Source organism: Kogia breviceps, chromosome 8, assembly GCF_026419965.1.
Source record: "Kogia breviceps isolate mKogBre1 chromosome 8, mKogBre1 haplotype 1, whole genome shotgun sequence".
NCBI lineage: Eukaryota > Metazoa > Chordata > Mammalia > Artiodactyla > Physeteridae > Kogia > Kogia breviceps.
The window spans coordinates 103,410,716-103,430,532 of NC_081317.1; the positions used below are offsets into that span (position 1 = coordinate 103,410,716).

Consider the following 19,817-nt stretch of genomic DNA (forward strand, 5'->3'; position numbering starts at 1 on the left):
GTTTATATTTTTTAAAGGATTGAAATCATTTACCACCACCCCAGGATTTTTTTCCTGTCTTAACGTTTACCTTTCCATTTTGTACATGTGTGTGTTTAATGTACAGAGGCTTTTAATTAGCATGAAGTGAAACTGCCCAAATCTGTCTTTTTCCTTTATGATTTCTTCTTTTGGTGTCATACTGAGAAAGACCTGCCTCTTCTACTCCAACAAAGAAAAATTTCACCTAGACCTACTTTTTACTTTTATGATTTCCTTCTACTAATCTAAGTTTTGCTCTTATCAAAGTTATACATGTGCATGGTTTAACAAGGCAACAATGTCTGCTAAGTAAAACATTAGGTTCTAGGCTCCCCTAAACTCAATCACCTGTGATGAACACTTCTAACGTGGCTGGTTTTGTTTTGTTTTTGATATGTACCTTTGCATCCCTAAATAAAAATGTGTGCATTACCACCCTGTGATGACTAGGTTTTAGGCCCAAGCTATTGACTTTTTATCTTGGAAGAGGAAGATTTAACTAAACAAAAACACACACCTCTTTTGGGTCTTCACCCCTATTACCCAAAGGCACATTTGCAACTCTGCCTTCTCAATAGAGGTATACTGTGATCTGGTTAGAGCAATGTGAAATACACTATTAGGAACAGAATGTGGTTTGTCTTCCTTCCTGCATGTGGCAGCCAGCAGACTGTTCAGCTTCAGCCAAACCTTCAGGAGACTGTGGAGTTCCCACGCCAAAACCCCCAGCTGAGCCACTCCCGAATTCCTGACAATAAGAAACTGGTATTATTGTTGGGAGGCACTAATTTGTGGGGTAATCTGTTCCACAGCAATACAGAGCTACGAACACTGCACAAGTTTCCCTAAAAATAATTTTTCCTTTTCTTTCATATGCTTAATCTTCTAGATGTTTATCCCTAATCCTCTCTCAGTTGTCTAAATCTACTCTCAATACATTCATGCGTATCAGGTGTCCTATCATTTTCCCTTCCTGAAGCAGTCTCTACTGGAGCCTTGGACCTGCTCGGGTCTGGACGGGCTGCCTCCACTCTGGGCTCCCCTTTCACCATCCTCACAGGGATTCCTTCCGCCTCTCTCCTAGGATCTTTTCCACCTGGATTCCGTGTCTCCTCCTTTCTTGGTTTACTCCTCATCTGGGTGGAGAAGAAGTGTGAGGGAGATCAGTTTTGAGACTGCGCAACCCAAACCCTTTTAATCCTATCCTCACATGAGTTAGTTTTGACTGGGTATAGAATTATAGGCTGGACATGATTTCTTCCAGAATCTCAAAGGCACTGCTTCACTGGCTTCTCATTTCCCAGTCCGCTGTGGTGGTGAAGTCTGAAGCCAATCTGATTCCCAACCTTTGTATGTGACCTGTTTTTTTTTTTTTTGCGGTACACGGGCCTCTCACTGTTGTGGCCTCTCCCGTTGCGGAGCACAGGTTCTGGACGCGCAGGCTCAGCGGCCATGGCTCATGGGCCTAGTTGCTCTGCGGCATGTGGGATCTTCCCGGACCGGGGCACGAACCCGTGTCTCCTGCATCGGCAGGCGGACTCTCAACCACTGCACCACCAGGAAAGCCCGTGACCTGCTTTTTATCTCCTTCATGCCAGCTTCAAGGGTCAGATGTGCGTCTCCTGTGTTGCAAAATTTCTCAATGATGTACCTTGTGGTCTGTCTTTATCCATTGTGCTGGGGGATACACAAGACTCTTTCGAGTTGGCAATTTATAATCTTTAGTTCTGGAATTAAAGGAAACTTTGTTGCTATTGACCACTCCCCCCACACCCATTTTTCTCTGTTTCTTATTTCTGAAATTCTTATAATTCTGATGCTGACCCTCTTTGGCTGGTCCTCTAATTTCTCTATTTTTCAATGTTTCCTTATCTTTTAATATTTCTAAAGAGTTTTTCATTTCTGCTGCCATGTTTTTAATTTCCAACAGCTCTTCTTAATTTTCAGGATGTCCCCCCCCCTTTTTTTAAATGGTACCCTGCTTTTATTTCTTGGGTGCCTTATCTGAAAATCTTAATGATAGCTTTGAAAAAAGTTTCTTCTTCCTTTATAGTCTCAGTTTCCCTTCAAGTTGCTTTTTTTGTTTGTTTTAGTCTCCATTTTTCACATTAAACATGTCCCTTGGATGAGTGGTAATTCTTGGTTGTCTTCTCCAATATATGACTGGGGGCCAAAAGGCTGGCTAGAAGCTGTAAGTACATGAATAATGTCTGTCTATTGTGTAGGATGATCTGGCTGAGAAGTGTTGTGGGGGATCCTTGATGCCAGTTTGTGCTCTTTTCTCCAAGGGAGGTAAAATTCCCTAGAGAAGATTCTTCCACTGTCTTGCACTGGGAATGAAGGCCCAGCTCACTGTTCTGGGAGCTGAGTAGAAGAGTCCGTGGGGGGGGGGGGGTGCGGGGGGGTGTAAGAGGGTGTGTCAGCACTCCACACGCATTCATCCACTTCATCCTCCTATGAAGTCCTGCCCTCACCTGTGCTTGAAGCGGATCTGGGTTTTGTGGGCCTGAAGCTTACACAATTTTGCACGCCCTTTAAAAAAAAAGAGATTACAAAACTGCAAATATAAAAATAGGCCTGAAAGTGAATGTTTATTTAAACAGAGAAAATAGCATTATAAATTACAAGCTATAAAAGCTGACAAATAACATGAACATCAGAAAATCAAGAATAACCTAATATTTTTATTAATCATCTGCCTGACACACCTTTATATTTCTTTCTCCACAGTTTTTTGGCTGCATAGTCTATGATTGCCTCTTCATGTGACACAGAGTTGATAAATCATTTCCTTAGAGAGAAAAGACAAATAATTCAGCCTTTTCTCTAGTAGCGTTGATTGAAATTTGTTTTCTATTACTGACAGTTTAGAAAAGTTTTTTTTTTTTTCCCAGCTTACTGGTAACATATAAATATAATAGAAATTTTAGGATTGTTGTAAAATTTAGGAAAATCTCATGTTTCTCTAATAAATAAGCTGTAAGATTTCAGGCCACATTTCAAATTTTCTTGTACAGGGCTTCCCTGGTGGCGCAGTGGTTGAGAATCCGCCTGCTGATGCAGGGGACACGGGTTTGTGCCCCAGTCCGGGAGGATCCCACATGCCGCGGAGCGGCTGGGCCCGTGAGCCATGGCCGCTGAGCCTGCGCGTCCGGAGCCTGTGCTCCGCAATGGGAGAGGCCACGGCAGTGAGAGGCCCGCGTACCGCAAAAAAAAAAAAAAAAAAAAAAAATTTCTTGTACAATGACTAGTCTTAAATGCTCTCTGAATTAATGAGAGTAACTGGTCTGTCACTGATGTCCTAGTAGGAGGGTATGAGTTTTATGTTATCTTTGTTATGTCTTTCATGTTAAATCCACTAGAAATTTAAATGTTTTAGCAATAGGTTCATATGATTTGCTCCTCCTCTTCATTAACTAGATCATCAGATAATCATCATTCCTATCTAAAAGTGATCTTACTCTCTTAATGAATTACTAGCTTTTGGTACAATGTGACAATGTTTTGTTACACTTTACATGATTTCAGAGCAATATCTATTGATTTCATTCTCACCTTTGTCACTTTTGTTGTGTGTTCTACTTTTATCCAATTTTTCTCTTAGCTATAAAATACATTTGAAGATGATCAAAAAAGGTATCCTTTGTATGTTTCCAACTCAGGACTCTAATTTCTTACTTGTTTTATGTTTTCCAAAAATGTCTTTACAAACTGAAGTCAAAACAGCATACTCCCGGGGCTTCCCTGGTGGCGCAGTGGCTGAGAGCCTGCCTGCCAATGCAGGGGACACGGACGGGTTCCTGCCCCGGTCCGGGAAGATCCCACATGCTGCGGAGCAACTAAGCCCGTGCGCCACAACTACTGAGCCTGCGCTCTAGAGCCCGCGAGCCACGACTACTGAGCCCGCGAGCCACAACTACTGAAGCCCACACGCCTAGAGCCCGTGCTCCGCCACAAGACAACCCACTGCAGTGAGAAGCCCATGCACCGCAACAAAGAGTAGCCCCCGCTCGCCACAACTAGAGAAAGCCCGCGTGCAGCAACAAAGACCCAACGCAGCCAAAAATAAAATAAATTAAAAAACAAAACAAAATAAAACAACCCAGCATACTCCCAATTCAACAACCCCCTGCAATTCTGTCCCATCCCAAAAAGGGTCTAGGATACTCCAAAGCTGCCTGACATGAAGGGTAGTATAAAGAAGAAAAAGAAGGGCCTAGAGATTGTCATACCGAGTGTGGTCAGACAGCGAAAGGCAAATGTCATATGATATCACTTATATGTGGAATCTAAAAAAAAGGTACAAATGAACCTATTTACAAAACAGAAATTCAGAAATTGAGTCACAGATGTAGAAAACACCTTTATGGTTACCAAGGGGAAAAAGTAGAGGGAGGGATAAATTGGGAGACTGTGATTGACATATACACACTACTATATATAAAATAGGTAACTAATAAGAACCTATTGTATAGCGCAGGGAACTCTACTCAATACTCTGTAATGAGCTATATGGGAATAGAATCTAAAAAAGAGTGGATACATGTATACGTGTAGCTGATTCACTTTGCTGTACAACAGAAACTAACACAACATTGTAAATCAACTATACTCCAATAAATAATTAATTTAAAAAAAGCAGTAAAGGAAGGCAGAGATATTCTTAGCTGAGTGCAGTAAAAATACATTTTCGAAGTTTACAGAAACACAGGATCATTTGAACACATGGCTAGGGTTCCTTCTAGGGCCCTGGACAAGGTCCATGTAAGCGAGGGGCCCTGAGGCTTAAGCTTCATTAGTTTCACACAGTAAATCCACTTCTGTGTGCCCTAGTAGAGAAACTCCCTGCTTCATACTCTCCAGGAGTGGGGCCCCTTCATTCTTCTGCTAGGGTGAGGTGGGGACAGTGTCCGGTGAAATGGCTGGTGTTGGGGAGGAGATGGTAGGACTCTCAACTTATTCATAAGCAGCTTTCAACCAATCCCCCTGATCTGAGTGTTCGGCTTCAGCCCACTTCTAGAGGTACCTAGTGTCACCAGTTCCTGAACCTTTGAGGATTCTGTGATGTAAATTCTTGGTTTTCCTAAATGCCAGTCCACGATCTGGCCTTCTGGGAACTGCCAAGTCAGTTACCCCATGTAACTGCATTCCAATCCCCAAATGTTGTCAATGTCTCTTCCATTCTCCCTGAATTGGTAGGTTTATGACTTAAAAAAAAAATCACCTCACTGCGCTTTGTGTGGGATCTCTGAGGGAGACAAAATAGAGGTACATTATTATACATTATAATGTATAATGGGTTATACATTATAGATGTATATGTATTATATTATTATATACACCTAGTTTTATCTCCTGCACAAATCCCACGATTTGTCACCTTTACTCAGAATCTGCTTTATTCATTAATTTTAAATAACTTTATGAGATGTAATTCACATACCATAACGTTCATCCTTTTAAAGAGTACAATTTGGTGTTTTTGCTGTATTCACAGAGTTGTGCAACCATCACTACAACTAATTTTATTTTTTTTGGCCACGCTGCGTGGCTTGCTGGATCTTAGTTCCTCGACCAGGGATCAAACCTGCTCCCTTGGCAGTGAAAGAGAGGAGTCCTAACCACTGGACTGCCAGGGAATTCCCACCACTAGCTAATTTTAGCACATTTTCATCACCCAAAAGAAAACCCCATATCTATTAGCAGTCATTCACCATTTTGTAGTGTAGTACAAAGACACTTTCCGTCTCCATGGACTTGCCTATTCTGGACATTTCATATAAATGGAATTATATAACATGTGGCCTTTTGTGTCAGCTTCTTTCACCTAGCAAAATGTTTTCAAGGATCATCCCTGTTGTGGCATGTATCAGTGCTCCAGTCCTTTTTTTTTTTTTTTTTTTTTGCGGTACGCGGGCCTCTCACTGTTGTGGCCTCTCCCATTGCAGAGCACAGGCTCCGGACGCGCAGGCTCAGCGGCCATGGCTCACGGGCCTAGCTGCTCTGCAGCATGTGGGATCTTCCTGGACCGGGGCACGAACCCGTGTCCCCTGCATCGGCAGGTGGACTCTCAACCACTGCGCCACCAGGGAAGCCCTAACCAGTTGTTTTTAACATGATTTAAAAAATAATCCATCTTTGGGACTTCCCTGGTGGCGCAGTGGTTAAGAATCCACCTGCCAATGCAGGGGACATGAGTTTGAGCCCTGGTCCGGGAAGATCCCACATGCCACAGAGCAACTAAGCCTGTGCGCCACAACTGCTGAGCCTGTGCACTAAAGCCCGCGAGCCACAACTACTGAAGCCCGCCTGCCTAGAGCCTGTAATCCGCAACAAGAGAAGGCACTGCAGTGAGAAGCCTGTGCACTGCAACTAGAGAAAGCCCGCGTGCAGCAACAAAGACCCAATGCAGCAAAAATAAATGAATGAATTTAAAAAAATCTATCTTTGAAAAATCATTTTATCAGCATTAAATACTTCCATTCTATATCATAGATCTGTCTACTCTTTTGCCAGTAACACAAATTTAATTATTTAGGTTTATAACAGCTCTTGATACCTAGTAAGCAAATTCCTTCTCATTACATTTCTTTTTCAGGTAATTTCTTGGCTATTTTAATTTTGTTTTCATATTTAAGATGAAATTCAAAATCATCTGCTATGTTTCCCCTTCCAAATCAGGATATTAATTACTGAAAATACATTATACTTATAGATTAACTTTTGAAGAACCTACATCTTTATAAATATTAGGTTTGCTCATTCAGGGCCAAAATATTTCTTTCCAGTCATTCAAGTCTTTTTATGATGTCCTTTAGCCTTAAGAGTTTTTTTCACATAGGTCCTCTACATTTATTTAGTTAAATATTAACATCCAAAAGTAACACTTATCTGTAAATTTTTTTGCCCTTACACATGTCTTAGGTACATTCCATGGAATTTTATATTTTTGGTTATACTATAAATGGATTCTCTTTTTCATTTCATCTTCCTAGTACACAGGAAACCTACTGGGTGTTAAATATTTACCCCACAACCAATCACCACAGCTATACACCTAACCTACATAGCCCAAGAAATTCGGCTGGGAAAAAAAAAAAAAAATTGGGTTTTCCAAGCAGACAGTGATATCATTTGAAAATAAGTGTAAAATTTCCCTCTTCTTCCCCAATATTTAATACCTTTTTTTTTTTTTTTTTTTTTTGCGGTACGCGGGCCTCTCACTGTTGTGGCCTCTCCCGTTGCGGAGCACAGGCTCGGGACGCGCAGGCTCAGCGGCCATGGCTCACGGGCCCAGCCGGTCCTCGGCACGTGGGATCTTCCCGGACTGGGGCACGAACCCGTGTCCCCTGCATCGGCAGGCGGACTCTCAACCACTGCGCCACCAGGGAAGCCCATATTTAATACCTATTTTTGTCTAGTATTACAGCATTGGCTAAAAATTGCAGAAAAATGTTTTTAACTTTAGTAAGAATACTTCGAGTTTGATCTTTCACTATAAAATACGAAGAGGGCTCCTGGTTTATTTAGGAGGATAATAGTAAGGAAGTATTTTTCTGTTTCTAGTTTACTGAAAGATACAAAGACTGGATTTTTGGATTATATCAATGCCTTTTCAGCATGCATTTGGTGGACCAGTTGGTTCTCCTATGACCTAGTGTGCTGTGACGAACTGTGTGAATACATGTCCTAAGACTGAGCCATCCTTTCATTACTGAAGTGGGCTCTGCTTGGTTAAAGGTACAGGTTAATTAACTTTGATGTGCATACATCTTGCTTTCTGATGATGACACAAAAGCACCTCAAGGGTAGGGACTCAATGTCATGCTTCTCTCCAACTCCTACCAAGTGCTGTACTAGGCACAGTGCTATTTTCAACCTTTTACTGAATGAACAGTCAGTAAATATGTATTAGGGGTCCCCTTCATGCCTAGCACTACACGAGGTTCTAGGGATATCAGGATGAATAAGGCAGACTCATTCTATGATCTCATGGAGCTTATAGTCTGGCTTCATACACATAGTAAGCAGGGAATGAATGATTAATGAGTAAAATTAGTCTATTGGCCCAGGGGCCCTATCAAATACCATACTCTAATTTAGGGTTCCTGAAAAAAGCTACTCTTAGATCAGGCCAGGCTATATAAAGAACAAAGAAAGGTAATATCATTGTTCTTGGTCTCCTAATCCTTACCTGAGTAAAATAAAACCTGAAAAGGCAGCACTAGCTACAAGTACTAGCCTGGGTCAAGGGAAAGTAAATTCAGTGGAGACCGAGAGAACGGAGCTGGCCTTTGGCGCTGGCAGTAAAGCCTGGTGAAGTTATCAGAGTATGGGTCAAGGGAAAACATTTTCAAGAGCCTGAGAGGAAATATGAAAGGAGAAGAGTCTCCTGGGTTTATTCTCAGGCTGCCAAATAGCAAATGTACTCCACTCTGCCAGAGAAAGAGCCAGAAAACTGGGGCAGGTGCCCTGACGGAGGGATTGGATTCTCTGCCACTGAAGCAGTGAAAGATGGCGAGACGAAAGAGCAAAGCAACTGCACGTCAACTGCCTCTTCTGCCTCTTCTTCTCCTTGACCTCTTGATTTCATCCTGCGGTCTAGGCCCCCGCAGGAACACAGGGACGTCCTCAGGAGAAGCAGCTGCTTTGGAAAGTGTGCAGCAAGACTGACAGTATCAGAGCATCTCAGAGCAGTGCTGCCCTGGCACGGCTGGGGCTCTGGGGCAGGGGGCGCTCACTGGGCTTCCAGACTTTTGTTCCTCCCCCTTCTCACAGCTTTCCTCAGGGCTCTCCCCCTGGAATCGGGTGGTTAAGTAGAGATCCAGAGAGGAGACTGGGCTTGCTCCCCAGAGAATCTCTACGTTCTGGAAACCATCATGAAGGCTGTGAGCTCCCAGCCCCTGGAGTAGGATTCTTTACTTTGTTCTGCTTGCCATTCCATAAATATGAGCACCAGAGGGCAGGAGGAGGGATATTTTGGTCTCGACAACAAAATGGAGAAAACATTTCTCTCAGCCCTACCCTTCTCCAACCCCCAACATGCCCCACCTCAAAAAAGAAAAAAAAAAAAAAGTTCTATGTGTACAGAGGGAAAGGGGGGAAGAAAAAGGGTTCTATTTTCTTTCACAGTAAAGAAAAGTCAACAGGATGTTCTCCAAAGCTACAAATATACTTTTTCAAACAGTAAATATCTCTATTAGCAGCATGATGCCAGTTGGCTAATTCTGTCTGTCTCAGGAAAACCTTTCCCCAAAAACTCCTGCTCTTGGGTAATGTCTATTTACAAAACCAGTTCTTGTGCATTTTCGATTTGGTAGGTTTCTCAATCTTTTGTTTCCCCACCCCCTCCACTGTAGAGGCAGAGCCGAGAGGCAGGCCCGGATGGCAGCTGGGTGGGGATCCCCTGGTCACCCCAGCAGATCCCCCGAGCCCCGCCTTCTTGGGAGAGTCCTCCACTCCATTACCAAGAACAGCTTAAAGAAGCTAAAACCTACCCCCTCCTCCCTGGCCTTCACTGGGCCTCCAGAATTTGTTTCTACTGAGCCTGAATGGGCCAGGCCTGGCCCGGGGGTGGAGAGAACCCTGGAATGATTCAGTCTATCCCACCCTTTATCATCCAGATAGCTCCAGCTGGGCAAAGATCACAGTTTTGAGGGTGGGGCGTGGGGGGAGGGGAGGGAGGTGAGAACGAAGGGATGGCTGAGCAAAGAGTAGGAGGCAGCAGATAGTGGCTGAAATCCTGGCTCCCCGGGGAGTGGTCTGGGCCTGAGTCACTGTCTCGGCAAGAGCAGGAAGGTGGGCGAAAGGCAGCAGCTTCTGCAGGCTGGAAGGACAAGCCCCTCCTCCCCCATCCTTCTGTCACTCTATCCTCCGGTCACTGCCTTCTCTGGTCTGAGGCCCCACCAAGGCTACCACCACCTTGACAATCGGAGAGAGAAAACAGTGGGCCCGGGCCAGGGCTGGGTTTATGGAGAGTCAGCTGGCTCCGGTGGAGCAGCTGCTGGTTGGATGCCATCCTCTCTGAAGGGCCAGCTGGCCACAATGTCCGGGGCCAAGGAAAGTTCAGCCCAAGCAAGGACGTGAGAGACCCCATCAGAAGGGGAAATGGCCTGAGCTGTGAAGGATCCATTTCCAGTGCCTACAACCACAGCCTCTCCAGCCCTACCTCAGTCCTTCCCCTAAATTAGCTGGATCCCGAACCAGAGCACAGAGAACACCACTCTCGCTTGCCACCAGTCCGAGGAGGTATGTGTGTGTTTAAAAATAAAAGGCACGACTCTGTGACTTGGCTGATTTGTTACTTGACCAGAACAATGGCCCAGCTCAGCTGTGACCCCTCCTTCCCCACGCTCCCCGGGCTGACCTCTGAAAAGGAAAGACAGAACGAACCACAGAATGTTGAGTGAGATCATCCAATTAAAGCGACCATTTATTGAGCATCTACTATTGCCAGTTTCTGTGCTAGGTGCTTCTGAGATGTCAGCTCATTCAAAGTGCTGCCCTCCTGTATTTCACCCAAGAGACGGCACACTGGATGAGGGGGTGGACTGTGGAGCCAGGCTGCCTGGGTTCAAGGTCTGGCTCTGCCAACTGCCAGCTCTGAGACTTGGATAACTTACCTAATTTTCCTGTGTCTCAGTTTCCCTGTCTATAAAATAGGATCATAATATACCTATTTTATAGGGTCGCTGTGAAAGATAAATGAGTTTAATCTTTAAAATAGTTCCCAGCCTACAGTAAGCAGCCTGGGAGTATCTGTTGTAAAGATGATGGTGGTGGTATTTTGACGATGATGATCAAACTGAGGCCCAGATGGGGGACTTGCACAAAAGTACACAGAGGTAAATATGGTCAGGACACCTGAAGTGGTTGTTTTCTGTTTGGGGAGCACGCAGTAGACCCTACCATAATCACCACTACCAGGTCCAAGTTAATATATTTGCTTAAAATTGAGTGGTGACTTCCTCGTGAGTAGTAAAAGGATTTGTGACACAAGTTTGGAGGCTGATGGAACATCCAAAGGTCAAGAAAAGAGAGGAAGGAAGGCGATTCAGGGAGGTGGTTTGTATTCTTTTTTTTTTTTGGCAGCTCTTTAAGAAACTCCTAATATTTGACAGACAAGTTACTACCTATTCTCATTCTAACCTGTTAAGATAAGAAGAGGTAGAAACTCGGTTTTCCCATTTTATAAAAGGGAATCAGAAGACATTTGGAAGTGAAAGCCTTGTCCTGCCTACTGAACAAGCCAGAGAGAAGCCTCCTATGGCCTGACTTCCACTCTGATGGGTTCACAGTGGCTGAGGGCAGACAGGCTCTGAGAAGCACCAGACCAGCTGAGGCACTAACTCTAATCTCATTCTCACTTCTGTCCCTTACCAACCAGGAATCTTAAAAAGAGCTTTCACTCCACCGTTTCCTCTTCTCTGTTGAAGGTTTGGCCCCTAGAAGCAGAAGGAGGGCTGGGATGGAAACCCACTTCTAGGCCCACCTGCCTCGGTCATCCCCAGCTTTTGGCCACAGGAGGCAATAATTCTCCTGCTATGAGGTCAGCCTTAGCCATGATACTGGTCAGGCTAGGCATGACGATAGTTACAGAAATATTGGAAACACTCAGAAAATGATAGAGCAGAGCACATATAATAAATACTCAAGCACCCACCACCTAGCATTGTCAAATTCTGACACTGAGCCATAGTTGCTTCAGGTCTTACTCTTCAAGCTGTATACAGGCACAGATACTGCTGAAGCTCCCTGAGTGTTCCAGCCTGGACCCATCCCCTTCCTTCCCTCCTTCCTGTTATCCTTGAGGTAACCACTACCCCGAATTCAGTGTTTATGAATCCTATACTTTTGCTTCATAAGTTTGAATCCATAAGCACAACATAGTGTTGTTTTACAGATCTAAACTTTATACAAATAGTACAATATTGAATGTATCATTTCCAAACTAGCCTTTTATGTTGGGCCTTATGTTTCTGAGATTTGCCCCTGCTGATACCCATGGCTCACTTCATTCATTCTGACACTGCATATTTCACTATGTAATAACACCATGTTTTATTTTCCCATTCTTCAGAGGCTGGACATGTATAAACAATGAAGCAGCGGACATTTCTGCTCAGGTCTCCTGCTGCACAGGGGCAGAAGTTTCTCTGGGTGAGGGGCAGGCCCGCCTTTGACTGTGTGAGGCACTGCAAGATCTCCCAGCACCTGTATCAATTCCCCACCCCGCCACCCCACTCAGCAGATGCCACTTCTCACTTCTCCTCATCCTCAGATACCTGGCTTTGCCAGACTAAATCTACCATTTTTGCCAGTCTGATGGCTGTGGAACACCTTGATTTAGGCTTTTGTCCACCTGGGTTTTCTTTTCTATAAAAAGTGGTTGACGGCTTTCAAATCTATGCAATAAGTTCTTATGCAGAACCAGCCAGCGTTCTTTACAGCCGTCCCTTCTATATTCCTTATTTATAACCAATGACAAACAACCAAATAAAGAACACTATCTTCACCTGGCTGGAGTCACAGGTACAAGCTTCTAGTCTGAATATTTGTAATAAACTCCCAGATAAGTGTTTTTCAAACTGAGGTGTGTAGAACACCCATCCCTCACTGATCATTTACACTGCCACACGTCATTCCACTGTAAACATCTATCAAAATCAGTCATGAAATCAACTGAAGTGGGTCATTCTTTAAAAAACAAAATAGAACATAGTAGAAAATATCTGAGTGCATTGTACACATACAATGTGAAACTTATTTTGTGTGTGTGTGTCTGTTGATATCAAAGGCATTTCTGACTGCAAGTTGTGGTCAAAAAACTTCGTAAGCCACTGTCCAAGGTACCCCACCCCAAACTCCATTCTTTCTCTTTTCTGAGTTATCCTGCAGACCACTGCCAAATTAACCTGACAAAAATCATTGCTTTTGCCCTGCCACTTCCCTGCTCAAAAACCTTCAATTTTCAGAAGCCTAGGCTCAATTTCAATTCCTCAGCATGGCACTGAAAGTGCTTACAATATGGCCCCAACCAGAGTGCCAGCTTTCATCAATGAAGCTTCTACCCAAATCACTATTTACTAAACCCAAGCTGGCCTCCTGACTGCCTGCCCCCAACACTCTTCACGCATTCTGTCTCCACACACCTTTTTCACACCATTCTTCTAACTTGCACGCCCCACCCCCCCGCCCCGTTCCCCCACTGCAACAGGACACGCTAAGTCAAGGTTCAGTTAAAATCACATCCTCTGCTTGAAGTCTTTCTTGATGCTGCCACAGGGACGTTTAGTGATCTGCTGTCATTCTTGTGAACCTCTGGCACTTTCCATACACCGGACGAAGACAAGGATGGATTCTTAAAGCATTTCGAATGTCTCCCAGTGTTTAGCATAGGCCCTTGTACATTAAAAACTGTTCGATATGCATTAAATCAACAAAGATTCACTGAGCACTATCTGTGTGCAACAAACTCTACTGGGCTCTACTTAATACATTAGCCACCAGCATAACGGCTTTGGGAAAACAACTTTAATAGTTTAACTGCCAATTTGAAAGCTACCTCAACACATTTACTTAAAAGTATAATATACAAGAAAACACCTTTGACTACGAAGCTGTGGGACTCAAGGTACTTGACTCTTTCCAACTACTCCAAAATCGGGAAAAGGTCTCTTCCCCCCTTGTTACGAATGGCTGAAAGAAGAGTTTTACATTTGTTCCCAAAACAATGTTGAATATAGAATCTCATGGGCTCCTCATGGGGTCCCTGTCTTCTAGGCATTACTATGCTCTTTACACATGAGGAAGAAGCCTGGGGAGAGCCTGGCCTGTCCAAAGTCACAGAAGCAAGTGATAAGGCTGCCCCATGCAGGGAGGCCACACAATAGGAAGAAGCTGAGATGGTCCAGAATACCTGGAGGTCTGCAGGACACAGGACTTCCTCTATCACTTTACCTGTGAAAACTGGTCACTTCCTGTAATTCACTACCAACCTGGTGGTGTCAATAGGGCCTAGTAAAGTCAGACACCTTCCTTTGGGATCCAATCAGCTTGGGAATGGTCTTCCACTTTCCTAATGTTCCTGTTTAAGCACAGGGAATACTCAGGAGATGCAGGCTTCAGTTCCAGTTCTGCCAGGTGAGTGAATTCGGATAAGTTGTCAAAGGGAGATAATCAGACCTGAACTGCAAACTTCAAAGGGTAGATGTGGGGATGATATCAGAGAATGGATGGGAAAGTACTGTGCAAAGTTAAAAGCACTACATGAATGTAAGATAGCACTGGTGATGCTAGAGGGAAAAGAGACTCCACCGAGAAAATGTTTGCAATTGCATGGATGGTTCCCTCTGATCCAGCAGTTTACCGTCCTTTATATTCCATCCACTTCATTTGACAATTACCGATTAGGTACCCACTATGTGCAAGACAGTACGTGTACACACAGATGGAGAAGCTGTAGATCCTGCTCTCACGGACTTTACGTGGGAGAGAGGTGCACATCTGTGATACGCGGATAGCGTGGGAGTACTACAAGAGAAGCACCATGGAGCTTGAGAGTAAAGGAGTTTGGGTGGGGGATGGGTGGGGATGGGAGGGCAGAGAACAGAGACAGCCACAGAGAGCCTCGGAAGCCACTTCTTCACGTTAACAATAGCACGCTTACAGGCTCTTCACTTCAGGAAGTGGCCAGTAGCTTTTGCACATTTTTATCTTAAATTTTTTCCTGAGTGAAGGCAAGTCAGTAAATGGGAATAAAGTCCTCATTCACACATTCAGTAAACATTTACTGATTGCCGGGAACAGCGCTAGGGATACAGTGGGGACCAAGAGAAAGCCTCTGTTTTCAACAGCTCATGCACTAGTGGGCTGACTGAAAAGTAAGCCAAGAATTCAAGTACAGATGCTAACGGTGGTCAGACGAGGGGCACCCCGCTCAGCTTGGCAGGGTGTGGGGGGGCCGTTCAGGGAAGACCCTCAGAGGAGCTGAAGCCTGCCCTGACTCTGTAAGGATGAGTGGATGCTGGCCTGGGGGATGGCGGGTGGGGAGGTGAGGGGAGTAAAGGGCACTTCGGGCAGGGGAACGGCACGTACAGAGGCGCAGGGGCACGAGAGACCAGGAAAAGCTTGGACACAGGAGAGAAGGGGGACAGCTAGATCCAGAAGGGCCTTATAAGCCATGGCCCAGAGTTAGGTCTTTATCCTGAAGATGATGGGGAGGGTATACATGGTGAGAACAGGGAAAAAAAAAAAAAAAAAAAAGATGTTCCGTGAGGAATACCAATATTTAAGGGGCAGAAGAGCCCAGAAGAGTCAGAAAAAAAAATAGCATCCGCAGGGTTTCCATTCTTTTCACAACAGGTCTGGATGACAAAGTATCAGCTGAGCTTATCCATTCCATGTTATAATTGGAGAAAACAAGACAGAGGAAGATCGGATGCCTAACCAGGCCACACTGAATGAGGGAACCAGAGCCTGAACTCAGCACTCCAACGCCTACCAAATTTATCTGCACTGACTTTAATTTCCTTCCTTCTGAGTCAGACTCCTGAACCTCTAGGTATAGGACGATTTCCTTCAGCAGTGCTCCTTTTTCCTCGTCACTGAACTCTAAGATCACCATGAAGGTCTGTGGTTCCAAGGAAGGCTACGGGTCCTGGAGACAGCTAAGCAAGATTAAGGTCAGTATCCTTAATTCCATTTAATTCTCCCTCCACACCATAATAAAGACACACACACACACACACACACACACACACACACACGGAGAGAGGGGGTGACACGGAGGAGGAGGGGTAAGAAAGCAGCACTTGGCTTGCGGCCAAGAGGTGGATCAGTGATCTGAGACGTAAACATCAAATGCCTTCCTCCGAGCAGAGCCCACCACTGGGCCACCTTGCTGAAAAGCAGATCAGTGGACGGATACATGAGTAAATGGTACAGGAAGGCAGCAAGTGCCCACTAAACAAACAGGCGGTGGGCGGGCTGCATGCACTGAGGAAGCAGAGAACAAAGATCTCTCACTCTTCATGCAAAGTCCACAGTGTGCAAAGGGCACCAATATTGGACATTTCTCACTGTGACATTTTGAAAGCCCAGCCTAGCCCAGAACAATGGTTACCCTCTGGGGACCATGGGCCGCGTACCCCTAGGCCTTATTCGACGATGCTTGGCATATCCCATGTGCTTGGTGAACTTGACCTTGGGCATCAGCCTCCCATGACGGCTCTACGTCACTCTGGTCTCTTCCCCCACTGAGAATTCCAATCTCGGATGAATGGATGGATTCATTGTGGGAGCAAGAAAACCACTCCAGGAGTGAATCAGAAGGACCCAGCCCTGGTCCCCTTGCCAGCCATTGAGCCAGGAACTGAGTGCAATTGTGTGCCCAGGCGCTGGTGTTGTTCCCCTCACAGGGAGAGAGGGTCAGGGGCCACGCAAGAGATGACGTAGAAGCCCTCTAAGGAGGAAGAAAAAGGAACCTCAGCTTTGAGGGACAAAGCCACCCTTTTGGTTGTGACCCTCAGTCCAAGGAGGTGCCAAGCTTTGTGTGTATTGTTAAATTAATTCTACTGGACAAAATCTCAGCTTTGGCTGGGTAGTTACTTGTCAATTTCAATTCTCTCCAGCCTGAAATAGGCTACCAGTTTTTCAGAAAAAAAAAAAAAAAAAAAAAAAGACTTCTGTAAGACAGGTGGAAACAATGCGTCTCAGATCACCCAGAGAATCCTCTACCTTTAGTGGTCTCTGCTCTATTCTTCTCCTGATTTGCGAAGAAAAGATCAATTCATTCTTAAGAATTGCAAATGCCAGTCTAGGCAATGTAAAGCACCTGTACTGTCTGCTTTTTGAGACATTAGGTAAGAGAACTCCAAAGATTCAAGATGCAGCAGGCAAGAAGACATCTACATCACAAAGGAAAGGGACCCAGGTTGATCCTTTAAGGAAGTAATTCCTCTAGGAAGGGGAATTGAAGGATTGCCACTATGCCCATCACTAACTAGGTTATAACAAGACACGAAAGTTAGCTTTTTAAGGCTCCAGCCCCTTATCGGCCTCCTGGAGCAAAGGTGGAGGGAAAAGGAGCAGCTCCTGCTGGGGCTTGTTAGGGGATTGCTCGGGGCTGACCTCCACGTGCTGGTGCTGATTGTCTGACATCTGTCGGTCAATCTTCGTCTAAGAAGCAGGGGGGAGGAGGGGACAGAAATGGCTTACATTTTACATTACAGAGCTGTCCCTGACACTGAATGACATCAGTTGTTGGTGGCCAGAGCTTAGTCTCCATTGATGGCCAAATGTGAGCCTGCAAGAGACTTCCTAAAGAATATTCTACCATCTTCACTCGTTCATAACTAGCTAACGTGCACTTTTCGTAGAGAAACAGTCTAGACTGAGGAGAGTGGCAAACGTGTACCCTATGCTAACGTAACTTGGATTCCAAAGGGACTGATTCATTTTGTACATCTCCGGGGGTCAATGCATTCATACAAGCAGACTTCAGTTGGATGCCCTGAGGTTTGGGTGGTTGGATATATAGGCCCTTAAGCCTGAAGGTAAGGTCCTCTGGGCAAATTGAGTCTTACAAAAGAAATCAACCATTGAACATTATCAAGTGTCTACTATGAGCCAAGTATCATACGGTTCCACAGCAACGCACGTGCCAGCTCTGGAGTTGTGACTGCTACTCTGAGGCTCCCTGGCTTCTTTTCTCATGGCTTTGATAGTTCCCATAACATTGAAGCTTACTTACGTTAATTTAACAGGTAAAGAAATGAGTGGGTAAGGCCCTGGAAAAAAATTACTCCAATCCCATAATGGGAGTGCGGGTGTGTAATTCTGGCCCCTTCCGAAAGAGAAGCAAGTTTTGTCTCTTGAAGACTAAGTGGGGCAAAGGTCACTCATCTGAAAGCTAGGGGTTTTGATCCATGAACTGGGCTCAGACGGCCAGAGCGAGGGCCACCTGGCAGTGGTGGAGAGATGCCCACGGGGGAGAGAGAAGTGGATATTTCTCAACGGATATTTAGTAAAGGAGGTAACAGGGGCGTCCCTCACTTCACGCAGCTGAGAGAAGACGGACGGGACCAGCTCCTTGGAACAGTCAGGAAACAGACGCGGGATCCCACTCTAAAGGGATCCCCCGCCCCACCTCCCGGTGAGGCCTGCCGAGAGCTGGAGCCTCCAGGAAAGCACCAGAGGAAGGCCCCTTGGACGACCCCAAGGGCTGGGGCCAATCGGGCCCTGCTCCGGGGCGGAGGGTCCGCGGGCAGCGCGGGCCAAGGGACTCAAGTCGGACAGACGCAGGGCTACGCGCATTGCAGGCCGGGGGCTCCAGCTGCCCCCGCCGCCTGGGCCCCACTCACCAGCTCATGGTCCCGAACCTGGCCCTGCCGCCGGGGTCCTCAGCCGCAACTCTGTCCTGGGGGATCGCTTCCGGATTCAGCCAGTCTCCAGGAAGTGACGTGGCCCCACCCCCTCATGCCCGGAAGAGGCGGGTCTGGAGGGCGGGGCCAGACGCATTAACCCTTCCGTTGCCGCTTGCTTTCGCGGAGTTACCCTGGCCCGGGACCCTCGCGCCTAGGCTTAGGGGCTCCGGAGGACTTAGCCTGTGGCGGGGGCATGAGGACCCCTGGGTGTGTTTTGTGCCTTAAACGCTGACTTGGTAAAATTCTCCTCCACGGACTACACATGTAGTCCGGGGATTGCCTTAGTTTTTCAGTTTGTAAAGAGATTTCTCATCCAGGGACAGTAGCAGTAATTAATTGTCTAATGGGGGCAGGGGGGAAAGGAGCGATGAAGGAGTGGGTTTGAGGGAGACTTACATTCACTGTACGGTCTTTTGTATCTTTTAAATTTTGTACCCTGTACATAAGTTACCTGTTACAAAGAAACAAATGGATCTTTTCGCTACTCCAAAATGGCACAGGGCTCTGAATAGAAAACAGAATAGTACTTTTCAGCTTGGAATGTTCTGTGGATTTACTCAACAAAAGAGGACAAAGAGTAAGGGTTGCTCCCAGTCTTCCAGTCTTCCCTCTGTGCTTGGCACTACAGAACCCAAATGATGTGAATGGTTCCATTTTTATGCTCATTCATTTAACACATATTCATTGGGCTCCTACAGTGTGCCAGGCACTGAGCTAACTTCAAGGATACAACCATGAAAAAGCAGTACGGATCCTGCCCTTATGCTCTCCCAGGGCTACTTACCTGGAGGGAGAGATAAACAGGCAACAAAGTAATAATATATGATGGGAAAGAAAGTGCTGTGGCAGCCTGTAAGTGCCCCCGCCTCCGCCGCCCCAAACTGCACATGGAGTTTTAGTGAAGGCTTCTGGGAGCAGCCAATGGGTAAGCCACATCCTGAAGGCAAATCAGGCTGACCCAGTGAGTCTGAGGGGAGGGCTGGGGAGGGTCCAGGTAGAGGGAACCTATGGTGGCTGAGAAGAGGACTGAGTTCCAGGCAAGCAGCTCACTTGCCGTGGGTCTTCCAAAATCCCTCCTAAGCTGTTCTGGGCCAGGTTGGCTTCCTCACCCTCCAAAACCTCCCTGCCTCAGAAGAGAGAGCAGCAGGCAGTGAGGCTTCTGGTTACTGCTGGACACCCAAGGGCCTTCTCTCTAGGAATTCTGCTTCAAATGGGCTTTAGTGTTATAAGGGATGCTTGGGGTGTAGTTAAGCTGATGAACTAACTAGAGCAAAGAAATGTATAGTTTGTTCTGACCTCCCAGGGCAGGGTGGAGGGCTTGGCCAGGGGGAAGAGGGGAGCTCAGAAAATTGTCCAGGCGAGGTAGTCTCT

The 19,817-nt window shown here is 45.8% G+C and overlaps 1 protein-coding gene across 5 annotated transcripts in view; it reads right to left on the bottom strand.

The window, feature by feature from the left end:
- BIN3 (bridging integrator 3) overlaps nucleotides 1-18,490 on the bottom strand; it is a 44,752-nt gene extending 26,262 nt beyond the window's left edge. For 3 of the 5 annotated variants that reach the window (XR_010841645.1, XR_010841644.1, XM_067039883.1), the window contains exon 1: nucleotides 18,384-18,473. Coding sequence is in view for 2 of the 5 variants with exons in the window: in XM_067039883.1 (XP_066895984.1) it covers nucleotides 18,384-18,391 (8 nt within the window). In the remaining 3 variants the exon portion in view is untranslated. Of the gene's footprint in view, nucleotides 1-18,383 lie in introns of all 5 variants that reach the window. The other 2 variants (XR_010841646.1, XM_059072083.2) reach the window with 2 other exon arrangements.
- Between the last annotated feature and the right edge of the window lie 1,327 nt (nucleotides 18,491-19,817).